This window comes from Haliaeetus leucocephalus, unplaced genomic scaffold, assembly GCF_000737465.1.
Source record: "Haliaeetus leucocephalus isolate CR32 unplaced genomic scaffold, Haliaeetus_leucocephalus-4.0 Scaffold752, whole genome shotgun sequence".
Taxonomy (NCBI): domain Eukaryota; kingdom Metazoa; phylum Chordata; class Aves; order Accipitriformes; family Accipitridae; genus Haliaeetus; species Haliaeetus leucocephalus.
In genome coordinates this window covers 1,904,199-1,918,243 of record NW_010973188.1, presented here as the reverse complement: position 1 = coordinate 1,918,243, position 14,045 = coordinate 1,904,199, and the positions used below count along the sequence as shown (strand labels likewise).

Here is a 14,045-nt window from a genome sequence, read left to right as displayed (position 1 = left end):
GCCCATCCTGAACCTTCCCCAGTCCTTTGAACTTCGGGAACGGATGGATCACCTACTGTGATTATAATTTAGCGGATTTTCTAGAACAAAGTAACTTCACACACAGACACATGAGGTTCTTTCACTCTCCATCAGCACAAGCTGCTTCTGCTATCTTAGCTACTCACATTAGTGAAAGAAAAAGCCTAGCTAGAATGTGGTGAGATGACTTAGTATTTTGTATCAGTCCCATGGTCCCAATGTCCATTAGCAGCACCATCAGCTGCCGTGCCGTGAATTTGGACTTTGGATGGCAGTCCATGAACCGGCCAGGGTGAAAACATTTGGAAAAACCCAAGCCCGAGTCTATATGCGTCTCCAGAAGCAGATGCAGAGAGAGAATCAGTTGAAAGCAGACGTCACCTCTTGCTCAGCCCAGCCAGAAGCTGGTGGGCTCTGTGTTGTACCTGCCCTCCCAGGGAGAACCTGTCCCCAGGGGCTGAGCAGAGGGGAATGCAAGTAATGGCACATCTGATGAAGCAGCATGTACAGCACCGTTCAGCCGGCTGGGGAAAAAGCGGTGACAACTAGACCCCAAAATAACAGGATTTCACTTTGGAAATGCCAACGGCTTTTTCAAACTGAAATGAGACTAAAAGGCCTTAACAGTTGTGAGAAGTGTTTCAGGCTGCTCTTCCTTGCTAAAAAAATCTAATTTTTGATGATGAGGTGGTTTTAAACACTACACTTCAGCCAGCTCTGTTAGAATTGTGCAGTACTGGTGAAGAGGAATGCTCAAGGAAGATTGGGATGGAGGCCCTGTGGCTTTGTAGTGGGGTAGTCTGATCAGGAATGGAGTCTGGAGTTTAAAGTCTTCCTCTGCCCCTGGAGGTGTCTGTGCCTGGCAGGGTGGGCTTCTGCATACTTTTGTGCATAGCCGGGACCTGCGGCCCTGCAGAGGGTTGGTGGGTTTGTGGCTTTGGTCTAGCATCACCCATCTGTCCTTGTGGCTAGGGCTTTGCAGGGTGACAGAGCATTGCTTGTTCCTCATGAGAGGAAACTCCTGACCTGGTTTTTCTGAGGAGATAGTGTGAAGTGTCACATTTGCTGCAGTGAGTGGCAGGGAGCAGGGATAAAAGCATGGAGCAAGCTGTGTTTGAGAACAAGCTAATCCCTTGCTGGCTGCCTGAAACAGGAGAGCTGGTGGATCTGCTCCCTGGCCAACACTCTCCAGCTCTTCTCACACTCCACAAACCCGATGTGCAAACTGTCATTCCTCTAGCTTTAGCAGCTAGCTAAAGCACACCCCTCCCCTGAACTCCTCCCAGGCTGTGCATTCACATCATTTTAGTCCTCTCCCTACTAGGTGCCGTGGGCCAGCTGTGAAACGCCAGCAGATGCATGATGACCTCAGGCGTGCTGGTGGCCAGACCACACCATAACCTGCTGGTTTGCCTGTGCACAGTCTTCTGACAATGCTCCCTGCCCTGGCGTGCCTTGTGCTTGCTTGACGGAGAGAGCACAGCCTGCAGAGCATTGCAGCACATCCTGGCCTCTCTTTTGCATCACTTTCTGCTTTTCCAGAGAATTTCACAGCACTTCTCTGAGCCTTTGTAGACAGGGTAAGTTCAACAGACCGAAGTTAGAAAATAGAAGGCCTTGATGTTTTGGTGGTCCTGATTTCCAGAGCCCTGGTGCTGTCCCTGGGGACCATAGGCAGGTCAGCTGTCGTGGCAGTGCAGGACCAGGGGACAGCGTTGTGTTGAAAGCAGCGTGTCTCCTGGGCTAGTCTCCGAACATGGGCTCTGTGCTTCTCCGCTGGGACTGAGGGCAGCTTTGCTGTGGGCTGAACAAGGCGCAGCTGATGGAGGAGCTAGCTAAGGAGGGCAGAAGTCGCATGTGAATACTCAGCAAGACATGTGGAGAGGAGGGGCTGTATGAGAACAGCTGTAAAAGGCTTTACAGATGTGGTGGTTTTTATGGGAGACACAAGGCAAGACGGGGCAGGAGCCTGCTGTGCTGGAGCAGCAGTGCTGGGAGACAGGGAGGCTGTGGGGGAAACAGAGGCAGCAGGACACTTGGTGGAGAAGTCTGGGAACAAAGTGGGCTTTCAAAGCAGGCTGTGCATGCTCTGCCAGAGGAGACAAGCAGGAGGTATTTCCAAGCTGAGGTGCCCAGGCCAAGCCTCGCTGCATTGTCAGAGCAGCGATGTTGCCTCCAAGCCCAGCACTGACAGCTTGAGCACGTGTCACCAAACCGCAACGGCTAATGCAGCCACAAGGTGTAAATGTCACTAATGAATAAATTGCCTTGTGCCTTGGAGAGGCTAATCCATCACGGTGGGGGACAGGGATCTGACAGGCTTGGCTATTTCAGGCATAGCCTGTAGGGAGGTGGAACGCTTCATTTCCGACCCGTCCCCTCCGCCTAGGGAAGCTGATGCAGGGCTTGGCTCAGCGCTGCTCCCTAGCTTCCCAGCCACATGAGCTCAGGCTTCATCCCTCTTCACTGCGATCGAAGGAAGAAGCAGGAGAGGGTCTAGGTTAGCCAAAAGTGCCCTGTCAGCAGGGTGGTGCGTGGGCCCTGGCCAGAGCTAGCTGGTGAGGGAGTTTGGAGGCAGGCTACTGCACACAGGGCATGGGTGGTGTAGGTGCTGACAGGATAAAGTGGTGGGTCCCCAGCGATCAGGAGAGCTTGTGTCAGTTGTCTGGGGTGCAGGGCTTTGGCCTGCACTGTGCGTGTTTTGGGCCAGTGGTGCTTGGTGCTGTGTTTTACAAACATGCCGTTTACTCCCCAATTCGTTTCACAGTTTGCCCCTGTAAGAGGCGACCTGGAAATGCTCCAAGCCTGTCCCAGCACAAGCCCTCACCCAGTCCGAAGATGGCTCTACTATGCTGTCCTGGGGCCAGTGCACAGCTCCCTTCCATTTTCCCCTCTGCTGTTGAACCTCAGCCACCAGCACCTCAGCTGGCTGAACAGAGGGCCAGCAGGTACCCAGCAGGCAGGGACAGAAGCTCAGCGTGGACAAATCCAGCTCCGTGGGAGCAAAGGGAGGCTGAACACAGCAACCATTTCCATGCACAGCTTCTGCCCATCCCCACGGCAGCCTGCTTCTCCACCCCCAGCTGGTGCTCGAAATCAACCTGCTGTCCTGTTTACGACATATGCCAGCATGACACCTTGCAAATCGATGCCTGGGTCACTGTGAGCAGAAGTCGGCAGGCTTGGGAAGCCAGCCACCGGCTCCTGCCGCCGTGCGCGCTGTGCTCAGGGCAGCAGAAGCGGGGCTTGCCATCTGCTGCGGGAGGGAGCCAGCCGGGTGCCCCTGCTCTGGCCCGATGGGGCACCCGCTGGCATAGTCCAAGTGCAAGCCCTTGTGTCATTCCCCCTCCTTTACTTCCCAGCCACTCCCCGCTTTCCCCCATCTCTCTGGCACAGACCCATGGGTGGGGGGATGCTCCCAGCTTGGCTAGGGTCCCTCTGCTGCTGAGTGCCGCTCACACTGCACCGGTGGATGGCGGCAGGAGGGAAGACCAGCTCCCAGGCAAGGCGCTGGAGGTCATTCTCTCCTCCAGATGGAAGCCCACAGCTGACCCCCCTCAAAGCCCTGCAGTACTCCTTGGGGATGGATCTCATGGGAAAGCTAAGGGGTCCGTACTGGCCCTGCGCTGGGACGTGCCCTTCCCAGCACAGTGACCTGCTAGTTATCACTCTGCAAGGCAGTCCCACACCACAGTAACCGGACCTGAAGCTGACAAGTGACCTCCCAATGACAGGGGTGTTCACACTCAGACTATCTGCTGTTGCTGTCAGGGCTTTCATTTTGACTACCGCGTATGGCTTTTGAAGTGGTTTCAACCCTTGAAAACTGGCAGATGGTGGACTGTTGGTCTTGGGTGTGGGCGAATGGTGCAGGCTGCTTCGCTTGGGTTTTGCTCTTTGGCCAAGAGATTTATGGGAGGGAAGGCAAAGGGTTCTCCAGGCAGCAGCTACCTGTCCAGGCATTCCTGCATGTGGCAGCCCAGGAGCGGGCTTGGAGGGTGCTCTGGTGGTGTCAACAGTCTCAGCCATTTGCAGGAGGAGGAGCCGTCAGTATCCTGGAAAGCAAGTCAACAGTTGTTCTGGTGACAATACGTTTTCTCAAGCCCTTTTCTTCCTGTCCCTGTTCCTCACTGGCTCTGGTGGCCAATTCCTCCTCATGTGTCTGCTAGCATGTCTGAGGGATCTCACTGCTGCCCTCCCAGCACGAGCTTTCATTGCACAACTGACTGACCAGATGCAGCCCTATACTTGGAGCTACAGGCAGGCTTGCCCAGGACCAGGCCACCCTCATTAAGCCCCCACCCCACCCTCACTGCTGGAGCTGTTCCTTCATCAGCCTGATGCTGATCTGGGTCTTTTCTGCTGTTTCTGAACATGAGTTCTCATCTCATTCAGGTGTGTCATTCAGTGGAAATATTTTGTAAATGCAAATAAAAAGAAATAAATCTATTCAATACCTCGGTCTCGAGGATGGAAAACAAGTAGTGGGAGATGCCCAAGTGGGGAGGTTTCACAGCTGCTGCTGCTGGTCAGGATTTCTTGCGGATGTAGCCCCTGGAACATCCGTGAATAGTTGGGAAGGGAGCTGCACAGACCTGTGAGGGCTTGGAGCTGAGCCCTGTCGGCACCCCTTGCATGGCCACCGCCACTGGGGATAGCCTTGCACTCCATCCTTTCTGATCTATAAGGGTGTGATACGGCACAGGTAAAGGTCCTGTCGGCTGGGGGCTGGCAGCTGACGGCACTGTGGGCGTCTGTATCCATCAGGCAGAACAAGGCAGAAGCGGGTATGTGGTGAACAAATTCTTTTGTGAACACTGGGAAACAGTTTTTACTTTTCAACTCTGTCAATATGATCTAGCTCTGTCTGTCTCTATATATGTACAAACAGTATATCACAATGTTGCCTTTTTTGTTGGAAATATAAAAGTACAAAGATTGTAAACCAAATCAGTGTAATAAAAGTTTCAGATGATTCACTGAGGTGGCTGCCAGTGGTGGGTCTGTGAGTGCTGGTGCTGGACAGGGCTGGGAGACATGTGAAGCCGCTGTGTTGCTCAGAGGGCAGGAGGGGATGGAGGTCAGCCCGCTTGCTTAATTCCCTGCTGACCTCTCCCGAGTGGGGTGGTCAAAGGACCGAGGCAGTCAGATAAGTAAGTGCCTTGTCCTGTCCTCAGGTGGCCACAGCCCATGGGGCGGAAGGAAGCTGCTCCGTTTTCCTCCAAGCCCCAGGAAGCTGCTCCGTTTTCAACCCTGGGGGCTGTGTGGGCCGGCAGTCTTGCAGGGACCCCTCTAGCTTGAAGTTACGCAAAACACAGATTTTTTTGACAGGTTTGCACAGAAGAGCACTACTAGTTAAGGTAAACATCTGGTTGTAAACAATTCACCTGTTTGCAAAGCAGGCTAGCACTGATCAAAGACATAGCAACCCAAAGCAGGAAACCGCAGTGGAGAGACCTATCATTTATTGAATTTATATTGTTTTACTTTTCACCACCCATATCTGAGACTCCAGATGGATTTTGCTATAAAAACAAATAAATCCTTGAGCAGAGCAATAGCCAGAAAAAGTTGCTGAGGAACTAGAAACAGCGTTCCCTCTATCCACCTCACATCCTCCTCAGCAAAAAGCCTAAAAAAGCTGCCTGCCCTGAAGGTTAGGTCTGGACTGGACTAGACCATTTAGATGGTGAAGACTTCACCTTAGCTGCTTTACAGGTGGAACAACATCCAGTTGCCTGAACTAAGCTTGCTGCCGGAGCATGCAAGAAACACCACAGGAGGTGTGATTTAGTCTCGAGTGCAGTGGGAGAGAGGGCTCAAGAGGCAGATTGCTTCTGTGATGCCACTACAGTCCCATGAGGTTTAATGTCTGTCTCGTATTAAGTCACAGGTTGGATGATGGGGATCTGGGAAAGGCTGTGGTGGCAGTCACAAGTTGAGTGTTTCTCAGAAATACTAACAAAACCAAGCCTCTGAAGTAAAGTATCTCCAACACTGCACCTGCAAAGCTCATTGCTCTCTGGAGCATTTTTTTCAGATGGGTTTGGCAGAGGGGTGCTGCAGAGACCCCAGCCTCGCCGCTTCCCGGTTGGCCCACACAATTTGGTGAATGAGGTACTCGGTCTCCTGGCCCACCTCTGCCAGGCGGAGGTTGAACTCGGTCAAAGCCTTGTTATCCGCCAGCCCTTCAAGCAGCTGCTTCCCGCCATCCTGCAAATGGGTGAGAAGGGGGAGTTAAAGGAGGAGATCCAAAAGTGAAGTGTATTGCTCCCTTTGCTCCTCCCCAAGGCAACTTCTCCTGCACTTCCCTGCTGCCACTGATGGGGAGCCCGTGAGATGGTGCCGAAAGTGACAAAGGCCTTCGCACAAGCCCGAAATGTTGCTCACAGAAGTACGGGGAAGGAGTGTAACCTTATGCAGCACTCAGTGATGTGACACATGCTAATGACTCCCTCTGGGTACTGTGTCAGGAGTCCTCAAGCTCAGGCTGGTTAATAGCATGGCTGGCAATGATAACCTGTGAGAAGTGTCTGCTCTCCCCTGTCCCCTGGTCCCCAGCTCACTGCTGACTGGGGACAAATGGCAGTGTGACCAGGTGTGCTGCTCCTCATCTCAGCAGTGGCAAGAGCCCCAGTACTGGCAGTCTCCTGCCTGGATGCCATTTCCCAGGTTGGGTCAGCTTTCCTGGGTGGAAGAGCTCATGCAACTGAAGTCCAGTCTGCACAGGACAGAAAATGCCATGTAGATAGCCTTAGGGAGGCAACTCGCTTAGGGGCATTTCCCTCCCTTACCTGAAACATTGTTTAGGGATGCAACAATTTGACTTTTTTTCCCCCACAGCTATTCTCTTTCAGGTACCAAATACACCTCCTGCCCCCATCTCCTCCATCCAAGTGGTCCCCTCAACCCAGCACCCTGCCTCTTAGTCCTTTTGCCAAAAAGGACAGAGCAAAAAGGACCTGGAAGGGGTCCCTTTTTAATGGGGTATGGAGGTCAGAATTTGATGCATCTCTAGCAAAGACAGACCCCTATTTCCCCAAAGATAATACCACCAGTCCACTTGCTGGGCTGCTGTGGAGCTTCACAAGTGGGTACCAGGAGAGCTCATCAGAAGGAAGATGCTAAGCATAGAGATTATTATTTACTAAGCAAAAATCCTTCTATCCTCTCCAACCTTTGCCCCCTTGTATCATTAAACTCAAATGGTTTTTCCATGTCTAGGGTCATAAAACTCAGAATTCACAAAAGGTTTTCTGCCATCAAATCCTTTAAAAACCGTTGTCAAACACATTGATGCCAATATTCCTGCCAGCAGGGACAGCTGGTCTCACGCTCTCTTTATTGTGACAGTAAGAAAAATTGAGGCAACGCAGAAAGTTTAAAAGCCAGCATGATTACATTTGGCTGTCTAGTTTCAGATTTCTAAAGCACTTTTTAATCAGCAGAAGAGAAGCGATCTGGTTTGTGGGCATGTTGCATACTGCAGCTCTTAGGGATGTAGTAAGATCTGTGGATGCTCATCTGTCTAGAAAATGTAAGCCTGTGATTTAGGAGCCACTTATAAGCATCCAGACGTGACACTTTTGACCTACCACACCACTCCAGAGCTGCAGGGTGAGTTAAACAAGTTCAAGAACCAAGCCAATTTTCTAAGTCTCCTCTGAGCGTGTGATGGACAGGAGAGATTCTGGGAAGGGTGACACTATCTGTGTGCTGCTGAGTGACAGATGGCACAGCAGCTCTAAAGCACAGAGTTGATGCATAAGGCCCATGTCTCATGCCGCCTATCATTATTATCTACTCCCACGTGTGTGAAGTGGCTGGGATTTTTCCCAGACATACTCCCTGGTTTTCATTTTCCTGGGGGGAAAACCCCTCTCTGCCCAAAAGCCCAAAGCCTGGAAGCCGGATTCAGCCCTGCAAACAGAGCTAGATGTAATGAGTGAGACAAATGTGTGTGCCTGCACAGATGTCCTTCTCCTTCCTGCTGTCTGCTAGAGTCCCTTCCCTGCTCGCAACTGATTGTTATTGCAGCAAGATTGCAAAGTGAGGGATGCATTTGCCTCTGTGGCTTTGAGGCAGGGCAGGCTCAGCATCTGCTTTGCAAGGCCACCACGCAGGCTCACAAACTGCAGGGAGAAGGGGTTTCTCTTACCAGCCCCAGATGGTTGCATGAGAAGTTGATGCTCGTCAGGGAGGTGTTCTGAGCCAAGACCTGGGAGAAAAGCATAGCAGTTGGCTCTGACAGGTTATTACTTCCCAGATGGATGGACTTCAGGGTGGTGTTGGTTAGCAGGGCACGGCCGATTGCTTCCCCGCCTTTGTCCTCCACGCAGTTGAGGCGCAGGTTGAGGGAGGTCAGAGTGGAGTTCTCAGCCAGGGCTCGAGCAAGAGCCTGAGCCCCCAGGTGACGGATCTGGTTGTTACACAGATCAAGGGTTTGTAATCTGCTGTGGTTGATCAACTTGCCAACAGCTTGTGCCCCCTTGTCCCTGATGAGATTGTGGGACAAGTTCAGCTCCACCAAGCAGGGGTGATCCAGCAAGTTACGGACCAGCAGCCTGGTCTTGTCATCATCCACTTTGCTTCGTGTCAGCTTGAAAACCTGTGGAGATAAAGGACAGGGACACTAAAACAGCCAGCACTTCATATTGAGCTTTGTGCAAGACCTCAAGGGAGTTAAGTCTATGGTCCACTGGACAGCATTCATCTCCCTTCACTTCAGACACCTTTAGCCAGTAGGATCAAGTAATTGCTTTTATAGTGGGCAGATACTTCCAGCAGGCAGGGCATGCCACTGATGTGCCTATTCTAAGGAGAAATGGTTCATCTCCTGGAAATGACTGTTCCTCTCTTCTGACTCTGTGGGATCTCGACACTGGGGGCTAAATTAAAATGAGATAAAGCTGCCCAAATGTCTGCAGAGAGTAACAGCAGAACTCAGCCCAGATCACAGTCGAACACTATCTGAATGAGCATGTGCACTGGTAGTAGCTACAGTGCTCTCTGTGAAGGGCACTGTCCTGTGTGGCCAGGGCACCTTAATAGCTACAGGAGAGGTAATTTCTCTTCTGGAAGCCAAGCAGACAAATATTTCCCAAAGCACACCAATCTGTGGTGAGACTGTTCAGCCAGCTTGCTCTGGCTGCACTCTGGATAGCAAAACCCACTGGTGTTTTGGGGAGGCTCAGTATCTGCACTGCGGTTGCCACAGAACTGAAGATGGTTTTAGTGCCCAGAAGGAGAACACCTCATCACTCTAAGGCAAATGTGAGTATTTCCCCATGCTCTTCTTGGGAGTGTCTGCTCCTCTGGGGCCTGTTGACATGTATTTACTGAGCATAACTACCAAGAATTCCTTATGAAAAACTCTGGGCTTCTTGTCGCCTCCATCCCAGAACTATGTGAGGAGTTAAAACAGGAGTGTTGCTTTCTCTTGCACTACAGGGAATGTGTTTTGTGGGAGCAAGTATTTTTCTCACCCCACCTCTAACAACCTGTTCTAACAAGGACATACGCAGAACAAGATACTCAGCACTACTCAGCAAGCAAGTTAACATCTCTGCACTCTGCCAGACTGCAATTTGTGAAAGGAAGGGAGCTGCCAGCAAGCAAAATTGGTCCCTGGGTTTCCATCCCGGGGCAATTTGAAGATCTAATTGAGGAAGGAAGGTTCAGTTTGGGATATGTTACTTTCAAGTTGTGGCACATCTTCACGGCAACAGCCAGGTTGCAGCAGTCCTGGTGGGTGAAGTTAAAGAGGTTCCACTCGAAGTTCATGCCACAGTCCTTCACGCCATAAGTGAGATGAAGCTCTTCAAGGTGAGGGAGAGCAGTAATGAGGACTCCCAGGTCATAGTGATGTATGGAGACCTCACCGAATCCAAAATCACTCCCTGTATTGGAGAGGTCATCCCTCTCCTCCTTTTGATCCATCTGCACTGGTGGCAGGAACTGATCAACCTCTAGTTTCCGCACGTAGTCTTTGCAGAGTGGGATGAGCTCTAGGACCTGGTTGGGGTCTGTGGTGTTAGGGATGAAACATCTCAGGATGTTCTCCAGGTGACGTTCGAAGAACATCTGTTTCCAGCTGTCTCCATAGTTGGAGATGTCACATGCTTGCCAGCGCTCAGTGCAGCACCTCTTCCAGTAGTCCTCATCGCTTATTAGGTTGGCAGTCACAGCAAGTGGAAGGTCAGTGGAGAGCCTGTCCAGCACCTTCCTTTGGTGCTCAGGCAGAAGATGGTCCAAAATAGGGTTCTCTAGAGGGGATAAAGAGAAGGAGAGCTTGGTGTGGGCTGTAAGAACCATGGCTGGCACTATGGTTCTGCCCGGGCCCCAGGCTGCGTGCCCATGCCCTCCCCTCTGCTGATACTGGCTCTCTTCTCAGTTGCCAGCAGCTGGTGCAGGGAGCTAAGCTGGCAGAAAATGTGTAGGATTCATCTCCTACATTTCTGTGTAGGATTTCTAACTTTTACAATAAAACATCAGCATAATTGGGTTTACTCCCATAATATTTGGGAACTGCATCAGAAACTTAGCTCCCAGTTTAAATTTAGTTTGAATGCAGTTTATATTCAGAGCAGGACTTCTGCTCCCAAGAGAGCTAATTCAGCCTTACAGCAATGGGAGAGCTTGGCTTGTCATTTGCTAAACTTTCTCCGTTTGGCTTCTAAGCATATTGAAAGACAATATTTGAGAACAACTGTCTGTGTGCTTTTCATGCAAGTCCTTGTGCCTTTTTATCTTAACTCAGGTGTCTGTCTTACCCCAAATTGATTCCTTTTCCTTTCCACTGAGACACACTCTTAGCCTTTAGGTCCACCATGTTTAAATAAAAGTTGTCTTTTCCCAGGAGCTTTCTCCCCTCAGCCTCTTTCCTGATGTTCACCCTAAGTTGCAGCTGGCTTCTGTCTGGTGGGGGTTCTTTGTGGTAAGAAATGCCAGAGAAAAGCCATGCATACTCATACCATGAATGCTTGGTGACATGTGCACAGTAGTGTTGCGTAACAGAAATCATCAGTGGAGAGGCCTATCTGTGCACGGGAAATCAGATTTTGAGACACAAAGTGGGGTTAGCTTTATATTTGCTGTCTCTGTGGCATTTCCTTCCTAAGGACACCCAGAGTTCTACCACAGCCTCTTCCTGGAGTCTGTTCTCCAAGTGTCGTACAGCTGCCACGGCAGTGACCTCTACAAAGTCCCACAACAACAAGCAGAGGTGGGACACATATGAGCAGAACTGGGCTAGCTTCACTTGGGCTCACTCAGGCCACAGCAGTGGGCAAGATACAGCCGCACAACTCAGGTAATGGCACGAGGGTCCCCAAGACACTGAGCACACTGCTTTTATGTGCACACAACGTAGGTCCAATCCATTTGGCATTGGACTGACTGACCAGGGTCATAGGACTGCAAGGGTGTCCCTGCTCAGATCCCCAAGTACCATCAGCTCCTGGCATAAGGTAGCACTGAGCTCCTCTGTACTGTCTTATGGTCCCAATGTGGACATAGCCTTAGACCTATCTTTGGTCTTTGCTGCCACTTCACTGAGTCAGCCAAAAAGAAAGGTAGGCCCTTCCTTTCCCCCTCCCTGTCAGTTCCCAGATGAGACATGCTTTCTCTGTTTTGCTATGTTTCATAAGTCCACCTGCTTCAAAAGCACATTCCCTGCCTGAGGATATAACTTGTCACATCGCCACCAAAAGCCGTGGAGAAGACCTGAGGGTGTGAGTACAATATGTATTCTGAGATGCTAGCTCCTCCGAGCCGGGAACAATTCCCCATCTCTTTGTACAGCACTCAGCACAATGGGGCTCCATCCTTGAGTCCTACTGTAATGCGTGCATGAATCCAGAGAAGGAAACAGCAACTCCACAGTCCTGGCCATGGTTGAGGCAAGTGACTCCAGCAGAGCACAGAAGGAAGAAGAAAGGATAGGACAAGGCTAGGGCAGAGTCACATCCTGGATAGCAGCCCAGAGGACTACAGCCATCCCTGGAGTGTACAAGTACATACTTAGCAACTAAACAGTTTGTTTAACTAGCTGCCTGAGGGGATATTTCTCCCCATCTGTCCCTTTGGCAGGGCTGGGTACCACGCTCTGCCTTTCAGATGCATGTGCCTGCCTTGTTGACCCTCTGCTCCCCAGGACTGATGCTCTGTCTCCATGTGTGTGGCCCAGGGGAAACGCACTCCTGCTTACTTTCAAAATTGTGAATGATGTGCTGGAGGCAGAGCTCAGTGAGGTGGGGGACAGTGGCGAGTGACCACTCGGGATCCTCAATGACACGGTATATATAGTATGAGTCAGCTGTCAGGCTGGCCTGGGATGGATACAGTGAGGGAATGGCTGTGCTCCTGTCACCAGCTGCTGGCTGCTGCATCCTGCTCAGGACCCACTTCTTCTTCAGGAGAAGCAACAGGAAAATTGCTTGAGAGTCACCACCACATTTTCCAGCTGGGCTGCCTGCAAAAGAAAAAAGCAACTTTAGAAAGAGGCCAGTGATAAGAATGGTCTGCTCACACTGCTCTCCTGCAAAGCACTTGGCCTCTGCCCTTTGCCCGCCTCCTCTGCTTGGACTGTTAAACACTGCAGCAAAACAACTATTATTCAGCCTTATCTTTATACGCTGCCCTGTACAAGTAGATCTCTAGGTACCAGGTGTAATAAGCAGATAATAACATGGTGTTAATTCAGAGTGCTGTTGAAGAGGATGGATAGGAACTGATTGTTTTCTGTCTTTTCCAATAAAAGAAATAGGTGAAGCTGGCAGGACCTGGGTTTAAAGCAGAGGAAAACAATGGTTCTTCACACAGGCTGCGGTTGAACTGGGGAATTTCTTGCCACAGGATGTTGTGGATACTTAGAGTCTATGCAGGTTCCAGGACAAGCCCATGGAAAAGAAACCTCTTGGAAATGATTCAATGCACAGAAACCACACCTGGGTCAGTGTGAGTTGAACACAGCTGGAGACGAGGAGAGTGCTGAATGAAAGAAGCACATATACTTGCATTGTTTTTCTACTCTTCTTCAGGCATTTGGGATACTGGGCCAGACTATCCCCTGGTTTGATTCAGTATGCCTGTTCTTAGGACTCTGTAAAGACAGATGCTTTACAGATGAATATGCTATAAGTGTATTCATTTCTTTTTCTACTTTTCCCAATTAATCTCCAGCTGAACTCCTTCCAAACATCCATTAACAGACAAGATGGGTCAGACCTGTTCCGACCACACTGACCCTAACCAGATATGAGCTACAAGAACCAGCCTAGAGCAGAAGGCAGGATGCCCAGTCCTATTAGCTCTGCGGAGCTTTCCCAGACCAAAGTTTCCCATTTGCTGTTTCCTACCCCAACCTCAGGACCAGTGCTCTCAGCCGTCAGGTTCCCACATGTATGGTTATTGCCTGGAAGTCCTAATGGTTCCCTTACCAGCTCTACTGGTCTGAAAGAGGCAGAGGAGACACTAGGAAGGAGTCTTCCCCTTGACTTCTGGGTTCAACAAGAGCGCCCAGGCTTGGTGAGTGTCTCCCAGGGCATACAGACCCATGCTGATCCTTACTGGGGCTAGCTGGACATAAGATGGCTACACCGCATGGCTGGGAGGTTAGAAACTGTGGGACACCTGAAAGAAGCATGTGGCAGGTGGACGGATGGCAATGTCAGAGGTGAGGTCAGCTTCCTGCAAGACCAAGAGAAGGTAACTGCCATGTAGTATCTTGTGCCACAACATCCCCCAGCTGAACAGCGCTTTGATCCCAAACAGCTCCTCCTTTGTGAAGGGTGAGAGCCAGACTGTGCTCCCCAGACGAAATGCCTCAGGTCCTTCCCCTGCACAAGGCAGCTCCCTCGTCCTCTGCCCTCCCAGTTCGTGCTGCCTCAGCCAGCACAGGCCCTGCTCTCCCTGAAAGCTTTGTAGCTGGCTTTGCTAGTGTTTCTTCCTCTGCTCCTTACCCCTCGAAAAACCATCTGAGGAAGGACCTGCAAAGGAACTGGGAAAAGGGGGAAGAGAGGCGA

The 14,045-nt window shown here is 50.9% G+C and overlaps 1 protein-coding gene across 1 annotated transcript; it reads right to left on the bottom strand.

Moving 5' to 3' along the window:
- Positions 1 to 6,057: 6,057 nt before the first annotated feature.
- On the bottom strand, positions 6,058 to 12,410 carry TCTE1 (t-complex-associated-testis-expressed 1). Its single transcript, XM_010581151.1, has 4 exons — positions 12,230 to 12,410; positions 9,718 to 10,286; positions 8,180 to 8,629; positions 6,058 to 6,234 (listed from the first exon to the last, which is right to left on the bottom strand). Exons 1-4 carry the CDS (start codon positions 12,408 to 12,410, stop codon positions 6,058 to 6,060), a joined length of 1,377 nt encoding a protein of 458 aa, XP_010579453.1.
- Positions 12,411 to 14,045: the final 1,635 nt, after the last annotated feature.